We start from the raw sequence: 10,831 nt of genomic DNA, 5'->3' as shown, positions 1-10,831 counted from the left end.
ATACAGGAAGTTTAAATGGGAAGAATGGACAAAGTTTATTTAATCACTTACAAGTGGAAAGGGAAGAGATAATATCAGATAAAGCAAAACAAAAAGTATTGAAAGGAATGAAAAAGGTCATTTTTATAATGATTAAAACTAAATGTATAACTATTACAAACTCTTCTGTGATAAATCTCTTTGTTCCAAAACATACCGAGTACAACCTAAATGTCCCAAAAGAAGAATGGTTCAATGTATTGTGGTATATCTGTATGGTCGTCTTATTTGTAATGATTAAGAATGGTATTGTTGAAGTTTCTTTGTTTATCCAAAAAGCCATTAGTGATATATTGTCGATCGAAAAACCATACTGCAGATAGTGTGAATATTATTCTCCTACTTTGATTAAAGTAGAACAAAAAATGTTAACAAGGGTTACCTCTCAGTGATGTAACTGGAGTCAATTTAAATATTTTCAACTGTACTTTTAATCTTTTCCTATAGTTTATATAGTAAATTATTATTATACCCAAATATCTACTGCCTCGCCCACTGGGAGAACTATAGTTTCATGCATCATTGACCTCACCTAGGCCATGTGACTCGTTTTGGCCAATAAAACATGAGTGAGCTAACCTGTACCACCTACAAGCAAAAGCTCTAAGAACCATCCCATGGTTCTGCAATGCCTCTTTGCCCTGCCTCTCCTGGGGGCTATTTGTTAAGCCTGGAATGAAGAGGACTCAAGGTAGGTCTGCAGCTGACCTAAAGGACATGTAAATGAGCTAAAAATAAACCTTTCTTGTAAGCCTCTTGGAAGCAGAGACGGGGCCCTAACCTGCTGGTGCCTTGATTTATCAGCCTTCAGGACTGTGAGAAAGACATTTGGGGCTTGGTTGTGGCACATTACAGCTTAGCCCAGGGTAAGTGTTTTTCTGGACACATACAATTTATGATGCCTTTGAACAGCAAGTTCTAGAAGTCTTCCCTACCAGCTTTTGCTTTAATTAGGTCCCTGGGTCATAAATCTGAGATTTATGTCACTCAATGAAAATGCAAATGTTACAGCACTTAGCAATACTTGTGGTGTTCCCACTGTTATAAAGGAAGAATGAGACAGAAAAATTAGATGTTCGGCTCTCCCGTATTGCTGTTATTTCCAGCCACAATACCTTTCTCATTGAGTATAGTAATTATGTTGGTTTTGACTTTAAAATTTATGGCCTTTCTGTGGTTTAGAATATTGTTTAGGCAATTTCTGAAAATGTTCTTTCGTAGAGATAATTTTTTTTTATGTTATAGCAATTCCTACACTCTAAGAATAAAAAATAACCTTCTCTCAGAGTTTAAACTTACTTTTATAATGCATTTGAAAAAGAGCAGGTGGTCAAACACTTGATTGAAAATTGGTTGGAATAATCTTTAAAGGGCATCTCATTCAACTTTATATTTAAAGTACTTGAAACCCTTTCTGTTAAAAAAATAACAAAAATTCTTAGAAACAACAATAACCTCAAAAACAATTCTTGTAATGAATTAAGTTCTCTTACTTTTTCTTCATTTTGTTATTATTCAACATATTTATAACTATAGGTCAACTGAAATGCTGACCTTTTATCATAAACAAGTTATCCTGAAAACGTCATTTTAAATTAAAACAAAAATCAAAGTGTTAGCATTGATGTTAATGAAAAAAGTACAGTTTTAAAAAAGAAAAAAATCCAGCAGAGGAAATATACCTTGGATTGAATTTACTTCCAAATGGATTACAGTTTAATTATTTAGGTTGTTACAACCTCATCCCTTGGGAGCACTTGAACGCATCACAAAAGTACCTCCCTTTTGGCTCAAGAGTCAGCATCTACTTGTAAAATATTTTGGACCAGAAAGCTAAGTACTTCAAATCAAGGATCCGAGCAGTGTCTTTACATTCTGTTTGCTGGCACCACAGCTTGGCATCAGAAACTTTACTCACTTACTAGACTGCCTTCATAAAACAAAAAGATTAGATGATCGTCTCTCAAGTGGAGGTTTATTACTACCTTTTGCCAATAATGAATGAAACTATCTCTAGCCCACAGAAGAGATACACAGCGCTTTCCATTTCTGTTTGTCCAAAGACTAGTTTTGTTTCAAGAGAAAGTCTCCCAGTTTGGAGAGTAAGTAGCTTTTATTTTTCTTGCGGTGACAGTGAAGTTGAAATCTTAAGACTGGATTACAAGTTCTATTCACTAGAATGTCCAGTTTTCACACTTTATAAAAATTACCCTTGTAATTATTGGTATTGTTCTTTTAGGTATTCTGTATAAATAAGTGACCATTAAAATCCCGAATAACACATTCAGGTGACATAATCCATTAATATTATGTTACAGATTATTAAAAATATAACTATAGGACCATATAAAATTTAATTTACTGGCACATGTGAAATTTACATGATCTATAAAGGATCTGATCAATATATCTGTATCATTACCATAGTCTATTAAACATTTACATCTCCAGCCTAGATTTTCCTGAGCTCCAGACCTACATTGCCAAGAGTTTGTCTCCATTTGAATGCCTTCAGCAATGTCTCAAACCACAATCATGACTTTCCCATGGATCTTGGATTTCCTTTTACCATTTCTTGCTCGGAATGCCACAGACCTGAGATTTAGCCTTAACCCTGCCTCCCCCACCACGTCCAGTCACAAGACACAGGACTCAGTGTTGGAATTTCTGCCACCACTCTCCCATCCTCTCCTGAGTCCTGATTGGGCCCTCCTCATCTTCTTTACTTCCCCACTTGGAGTCTCCCCACAGCTGCCAAAGTCACCCCTTAGTAACACAAATCTGGTTACATCTTGATGGCTTCTCATGCTTATAATAAAAATCAAAATGCCAATGTCTTAGTCCACCTTCTGCTTCTATAACAGAGTACCCAAGACTGGGTAAGTTATAAAGAACATAAATTTCTTTCTCACAGTCCCAAAGGCTGGGAAATCAAGGCACCAGTAGGTTAGGGCCCTGTCTCTCTGCTCCCAAGAGGCACTTCAAATGCTGCATCCTCTGTAGAGGAGGAACTCCATGTCCTCATATGGTAGGAGAGCACAAGAGAGAGAACCCACTTCCACAAGCTGTATTAGTCAATTCTCATGCTGCTAATAAAGACGTACCCGAGAATGCCAAATTTATAAAGGAAAGCGGTTTAATTGACTCACGGTTCTGCATGACTAGGGAGGCCTTAGGAAACTTACAGTCATGGCAGAAGGGGAAACAAACACGTCCTTCTTCACATGTCAGCAGCAAGGAGAAATGCCAAGCAAAATGGGGGAAAGTCCCTTATAAAACCATCAGATTTGACCTCTCATGAGAACAGGATGAGGGTAACCACCCCAGTGATCAAATTACTTCCCATCTGGTTCCTCCCATGACATATGGGGATTATGGGAACTACAATTCAGGATGAGATGTGGGTGGGAACACAGCCAAACCACATCACAAGCTCTTTATATAGTGGCACTAACCTAGTCTCGAGGGCTCCACCCTCATGACCTAAACACCTTCCATTAGGCGTCACTTCCCAATACTGTTGCATTGGGGTTAGGCTTCTAACACATGAATTTTGGTTCACACATTCAGACCATAGCTACTGTCATGGCCTACAAGGTCCTGCAGGGACTGGCCTCTGCGTTTCTTTGATCACCATATTGTCGTCTCTCTGACTCTAGTCATATTGGCTACCACTCATCTGTTGATCATGTCATGCCAGACGCCCAGGTACCTAGTTAACTCCTCATCCTTTGGACCTCAGCTCTAACTCCTAGATCCATTAGTTCACCTCCCTCACTGTCTTCATGATGCCCATATATCTCCATCATTTTTTGTTTACTTGATTCAGTGTCTCACCTTCTAGACTGAAGTTCATGTCTCACTTTTTTGTGGTCTAAAGATTGATTTCTGTTTCCTGCTAGCAGCTTTCCTTCCCAACCTGTGTTAACAAGCCTATACAAATGTTCTGGTGTTCTGTACTTCCTTCAAGAAGATACTAGCATTAAGATGGGAGCTAGAATGTGGCCTTCTTCTTATAAGAGGATAAGGTTCACTTTAATTGTCTATCTTTTGGGAAATATTATTTTTTAAGCTTTTAATGTTATACCATAGTGCTTACCTTTTAAACACGTTTTAGCATAGCTGTGTTGGAGACAAGGCCAATTTAAGAGTTACTCTCTGACATAAGCTTTTAACCTCAATATTAACAATGCAAACCTTTCATACATGAATCCAAGTAAAAAAATTGAAGTGGCGGTTAGCTATGCATAAGTGAAGGAACTCCATTTACCCCTGCTGTGAGATACCCTGTCAATCTGTAGATGTTCACAAGCGTGTTGGTTACTGAGAGTCACATGTAGGCATGCTATAATTTTGAGGTACAAATAACTGTGGATATATGTATTCCTTGACCTTCACAAATGCTGGATCACAGGATGCACATAATGTGTTAACATAATGCCTTAACTCTTTTGTAACTGACTTTGTGTTGGATTTAACCGTCACATACATGACATAGCTAAACTAAAGACAAACATGGACCGAGCTCTTATTCTAGTCCATTGGGTAGGAGAGATTATGTTTCTGGAGGAGAATCTGGCATCCTTGGCATTAGGGTCTCAAATATAGCATTATAATCTGCTTTAAAACAAAGAAAATGTAAGAGGAGAGAATATGACTTTAGCACACGATTTCTTCCCATTTTCCTGTTGGCAGTCCTTTTTTTGCATATTAACACTTTCATCTTCCACTTTAAAATCTAGAGAGAGAAGTATTTCCTAATGTGTCAGAGTTCTTCCTCTCACTAACACAAATTAATGTTTCATCATAAATATAATGATATTAATTTGACTTTATTTACTTATATGAGGCTTGTTTGTTTTGCTCTTAGGTGGACACCCTGAATATTGCCTGTTCTTTTCTAGTCAAACCTGATTCATGAAATGGAATGAAGCTGAAAAATCATCTACTTCTTTGTGGATTTGAGAGAAGATTGGGATGATCTTAAGTGCATAAAACGAGACTCTAACTGCAGCGATGAGTTCAGATGAGAAGGGCATTTCCCCTGCTCATAAAACATCCACTCCAACCCACAGAAGTGCCTCCTCTTCGATATCCTCCCAAAGGGACAGTAGGCAGGTAAGACAAGAGCATTAAGTGCCTTTGGTGGTTTTATGCAAATACAATACCATTGAGATAGGATGGGATTGCTAATTATTTCTGAAATTGTTTTGTAAAGTCTTTTATTCCAAGTGAAAACTCATTATTTTCTGTAGATACATTTGATGATGTCATGAAGCTCCCACTGTTGCTTCTCTGTGATTTAGGACTCTTTTTTAGAAGGCAGACACAGAAGGCTGGTAGGGTGGCTATGGGAAGCCCTGCTGTCTTTTCCTCCCTGCACCTGGAGGGGGAGCCAGCATCAAGAACTTGAACACTCTTCTCTTCATTCATGGAGGTGGAAAGGGAACTATGAACCCTGCAAAGGACATCTTCCTATAAGGCTGTCACTGGGCTGCCAAGCACTAATCTCTGTTCGATATTTTGTGGAATCTGGTAACAACTAGATTTGGGAATTAGGTTACGGATAAAATTGTAATACCAGGAATTAAAAGCAGTGAGAACCCAAACAATGTTTACAGGCAACAGAGAAAGTAAATGGTTATTACTTAATTATGGTAGAAAACGCCCATGGTTCCATTTGAGCCAATTTTGCAATTTATTTTTGTGGTGTCATTACTGTTTAAGTGGCGATTCTGCTGGCAGGGTTATGTGAGCATTTGTCGTATGAATGTTCTTCATTGTCAAAACAGGTTGTTATTTCAGCCAGCACAGGTCTGAGCATAACTATTTTCTATCATAATTTGTACTGTGATAGTATCTTGGTTGTGTCACTGGAAATTCCCAATAAGTAGGTGTTATTACCTTTTTATAAAAGCTTTCCGTTTTGGCAACTGTCAATTAGTGAGCATCGTGCAGGTTCTCCTTCACCCCCTCCACCCCTCACCCCCTGTTTTATGTTTTCAAAGCATATTGTCTAGTTTCTAGGAGTGTGAGCATCAGTCATTCGATTGGCCATCATATAGACATGGGTCTTGAGACAGCCACTTTCGTACATGAATTCATTTTAGATAGTGCAAATGCACTGCTGGGGATGCTTTTTAGGAAACCCTCCCAGCACTTTCTCTTCCTTTTTAGCAAGAAATTCCAGGAGAATCTGTAAGAATCAAGGAGTGTTAATGCATATATCTTTCACAGATCCTAAGGCACGTGTTTCTACTCCAGGGTCTTGGGGAACTTTTGATACTGGTGTCTTTTGTTATGATGTTGTGTTTTGTTATGATGACACCTATATTCGGTTCATTATAAGTAGTCATGCCATTAAATCTGTGATTACACACAGTTATAATATTTATTGTATTGCATTTGCAGAGTCAAAGAAAGTAAGAGTACCAGGAATGGAAACACTTTTATATTAAATAACTACCGTATTCTGAGATGCTTTCTAAGTTTGCAAATTTAGTCTACCTTTGCCTGCCTTGCTGTTCTTTCTTGTTATGGCTTCTTCGTTTTTCCCTTCCCTGGGCATTTAAACAGAGAGAGAGACATTGTAAGCAGCATGACCTTCCTGACTGCTGGGAAGAAGGAAGCCGTTGACCCAGCTCACTCTGGAGAATTGTGGCAAATGGAAAAGATGGATGACTGCTGTAGAAACATCTATCGAGCATTGTTATTCTGCCTGTTGCACCCGAGCTCCAGCACAGGCATGCAAAGCAACAGGGAAACACTGAGACCCTGGTGTGCCGGAGGGAGCCTGAAGGTGGAATGTGTGACTCTTCACTTGCTTGTGAATGGAAAGTTTTATGATGGGAATGAAAGGAGCATGTCTGTACATTGATAATGAGTTCTAGAAAAGTAAGAGACACTTTTCAAAGGGTTATCATTCTTTAAGGAGAGAGTTTACTTTTACTCCTATTTATCTCGGCAGGTGGAAACTCTCCCAAAAACTTTCTTCCCTAGTTCCTTCCTGACTCCTGTTTTGTGTCTGGCTACCTCCCTCAGGGGAGAGAAGAATAGAAGAGATCAATTACAGTTCTGTTTTCCCTTCGTTATCTCAATCACTGCCTAAACCTCAGAATTAACTTAGGGAACTCAGATATTTTGAGTGATCATGTGATGTGATGTGATATGATATAGTGTTTTTTATATGCATCTATTTTTGTGTGATAACTGTTTTCATAGTGAAAGGACATAGAGAAAGTGTGATAAATTTGGCTTCATTGAATCCTTTCCATTCTCCTGATTTGACTGACATCTATGCAGATGGTGCCAAATTGCAAACTCCAGCCCCATTTCTCTCCTAAATTAAGATCTAGCACATAGCTGAGAATACAGTGGTATCTTAATGCACATTGGTTGCCTTTCCTTCTCAAGTTCTAGTCCTAGGTCACTAATGAATTGACTGAGCATTTCTACTTAAATGCACTGCTGCTTGAGTGGTACCACTGTGTCTTAAATCAATACCTGTAAACCAGTTTGCTATCAGGATAACCATTCTCTCAGAGACCCAGGGTCACTGCCTGCCTTTCTCCTTTGCTTCTCCCACATTCAATAGGTTAATGAGTCTTATTGATCATTTCCTCCTTCATAATATTATAATTTCCTTCTATTCCCACTGTCAGCTCCCTTGCCCAGTGCTTATCACCTCTACCCAGGATCCTAAAGAGTACACTTGCCTCACTATCTCACTTATGCCTCACCATTTCAAATGTCCTGAGTAGGGCAGATTCATGCTCAAAATCCATCAGACTCATTGTTACCTACACAATTAAGGCCACAGTTTCTCACTTGGAACCCCATGTCCAGCATGATCTGGTCCAGGCTTGTGTTCCATTTTCCTCCCAACCTCAACAGTCTTGTCTGATCATAGTCCTGAACTGCTCTGTCTTTATCCCTACTTGCCTTTCCTGCATGGAATTCTCACCACCTTCCTCTCAACCCGATGCCTCCCTATGCATCAAAGACCGGCTCATATGACACTCCCACTGGCCATGCAAGCTTACTTTACCCTCTCCTTTCTCTGAGCTTTTATAGATCTTTTTGATAATATTTGACAGTTCTATATTGTTTATCTTTTTATGTACTGATCTCCTCATCTGTATTGTGAGCTCTCTTAAACAGACTATGTACTCTTAAGTCTTCAGAGAGCAGCCTTGAACCTCAAATGTTTTAATATATCCTGGAGGATATATTTTAAAGACCTGCAACAACATTAGTTTTGTATTTTTATTACACATTTTCCATTCCTGATTTATTTGTCCTTCTCTTCTTCCCTCCTCACGGATAAGTAAAACAAAGAACATCTGTGCATAATAGTAATTAGCTGTCCTTCCTGTCACTACATTAGGTAGTGTAGTTGGCAAAGAAGGGAGAGGAGCTAGGAAATAAAGTGACTCAGTGGCCCTGTGCTCACTAAGTGTTTCTTCACCAATGATAGCGTCAAGACTCCTCTTAGTTACTTAACAAGTTAGAAGACTTTAATAATTGTTCCATTTGCATTTCACTAAATCTGATATGAGCTGTTAGAAAATCTAGCAAAATTGCCTCTGTGTGTGTGTGTGTGTGTGTATGTGTGTGTGTGGGGTGTGTGATCAACTATGACTCATAAGCTGTAATAAACATATTAATATATGCCCTAAAACTTCCAAAGAGGGAGCATAAGGATTGTTGCTGAAACACTTAGGACTTACCCATAAACCAGCATTCCCCAAAGTGTTTGCCAAGTAATGCTTACCCCTTGAGATGTTGCATTAAAAGGGAGTTCTTCTGTCAAATAAGTTAGAGAAGTGCTAAACAAAATCTCTTTTGCAATGTGCGTTACACAATTAAGGACACTGATAAGTCCCGAAGTAAGAATTTTTATTTAACTGAGTAATTCTAGAATTTAGTAGACTGGAACTTTTTTCCCTGTAAGATTTGATTGTTACAGATACAGATTCTTCCTTTTATGAAAAAAAAATTGGAAGGTCTAGGAACATTGATCCCAGATTTCTGATGACAACCCTAGACTGGGTTCAGTAGTGGCTTCCAGTGTAGTTGGGATATTTACTCTTTGATCGGCTACAGTCTTCACCTGCCCTCAATACTTATTTATGTTGACTGACTTGCCTTTAAAGCGTTTGAATTTGTAAGCCCTGATCCTGGATGTCAGTAGGTCAGTCACAGTAATATTTAACTTACCAAGGGTGATTTCCACTTGGATTTTAAGAAAGCACCTTAAGTTTAACATGTCCAAAACTGAACTCTTAATTTCCCTCTTAAATGTACTCCTGCCCAGCTCACACTGTCTCAGTAAATGACAACTCTGTTGTTTCATTTGGTGAGAAATCCAGGAATCCAGAAATCATCCTGTTGGTTCTACCTTCAGGATATACCCGGAATCTGATGACTGCTTGCCACCTCCTCCCCCTCCACCTTGGTCTGAGCCCCCATCATTTTTCACCTGGACTATCGTCATAGTTTTCCAGTGGGTCTCCCTGCTTCTGTCCTTGCCCAACATACAGGCCATTCTTTACAGAGCAGTTGGAGTAATTCCTTCACAGCCTAAGTCAGATTGAGCCACTCTTCTGCACCAGACCCTCCAGTGACTTCCCATCTCTGCCCAAATAATATTGAATTGCTGACCATTGTCTATAAGGCCATTCATAATCTGGTTCTGCCTGATCCTCTGAGCGCATACCATGTTCCCTTTACGTAGTTCTCTCCAGTGCATTCCTCAGATGTGCTAAGAACACACCCACCTCAGGGCCTTTGCACTTCTGGTCCCCTCACCCTCACCTGCTTTTCATCCAGCCATTCCCCGGTTTGTCACACACTTGGCTCAGTCTCCAAATGTACCCTCTTTGGGCAGCCTTCTCTGCCCTTCCCTGCATGTACTCATCTCTCCTTGTCCACTTAGCTGGTTTGATTTTTCTTTAAAGCATTAACCACCACCTGGCATGTTATCTATTTGTTTTTGTGTTTGTTTGCTGTTTATGTCTGTATCTCCTTCCTGTATTCCCTAACACTGAAATGTAAGCCCTATGAAAACAGGGTTTTATTTCACTCAATAATGTATTCCTAGCACCTTGTACAGCGCCTCACATTTGGTATGCTCAGGATGTACTAGAAGGAATAAATGAATGAATGAGAAGTCGGGATAGAGAGAAGATTGGGAGCTCGGCTCCAGAGGTCTTGATAGCTGCGAAGGAATAATCACGAGGTCAGGAGATGACAACAGGGAGAGAAGATGATATGGTTTGGAGTTCCAAGTCCCACAAGAGTGGATTTTGAGAGTAGATAGCTCAAAGGCAGCAGTGGTGCCATCTCAGCTCACTGGAGCCTTCACTACCTAGGCTCATGTGATTCTCCTGCCTCAGCCTCCAGAGTAGCTGGGACTACAGGTGAGCACCACCACGCCCAGTTAATTTTTGGAATTTTTTTTTTGAGACGGAGTTTCGCTCTTTTTACCGAGGCTGGAGTGCAATGGCACAATCTTGGCTCACTGCAACCTCCACCTCCTGGGTTCAAGCGATTCTCCTGCCTCAGCCTTCTGATTAGCTGGGATTACAGGTGCACCACCTCTCTTGGCTAACTTTGTATTTTTAGTAGAGATGGGGTTTCACCATGTTGGCCAGGCTGGTCTTGAACTCCTGACCTCTGGTGATCACCTGCCTCGCCCTCCCAAAGTGCTGGGATTACGGGCATGAACCAACATGCCCAGCCTATTTTAGTTTATTTTTGAAACAGAGTCTCACTTTGTTGCCCAGGCGGG

The 10,831-nt window shown here is 39.8% G+C and overlaps 1 protein-coding gene across 1 annotated transcript in view; it reads left to right on the top strand.

Annotated features, from left to right (window-relative positions):
- OSBPL6 (oxysterol binding protein-like 6) overlaps nucleotides 1-10,831 on the top strand; it is a 154,129-nt gene that overhangs the window by 45,991 nt on the left and 97,307 nt on the right. The window contains exon 3 of the mRNA XM_011991826.1: nucleotides 4,944-5,157. Within this exon, the coding sequence (XP_011847216.1) occupies nucleotides 5,056-5,157 (102 nt within the window). The 5' untranslated portion in view covers nucleotides 4,944-5,055. The remainder of the gene's footprint in view (nucleotides 1-4,943; nucleotides 5,158-10,831) is intronic.

The sequence above is a fragment of the Mandrillus leucophaeus genome, unplaced genomic scaffold (genome assembly GCF_000951045.1).
Source record: "Mandrillus leucophaeus isolate KB7577 unplaced genomic scaffold, Mleu.le_1.0 Scaffold40, whole genome shotgun sequence".
Classification (NCBI taxonomy): domain Eukaryota; kingdom Metazoa; phylum Chordata; class Mammalia; order Primates; family Cercopithecidae; genus Mandrillus; species Mandrillus leucophaeus.
The sequence above is the reverse complement of the archived record's forward strand: the minus strand, read 5'-3'. Positions and strand labels throughout refer to the sequence as shown.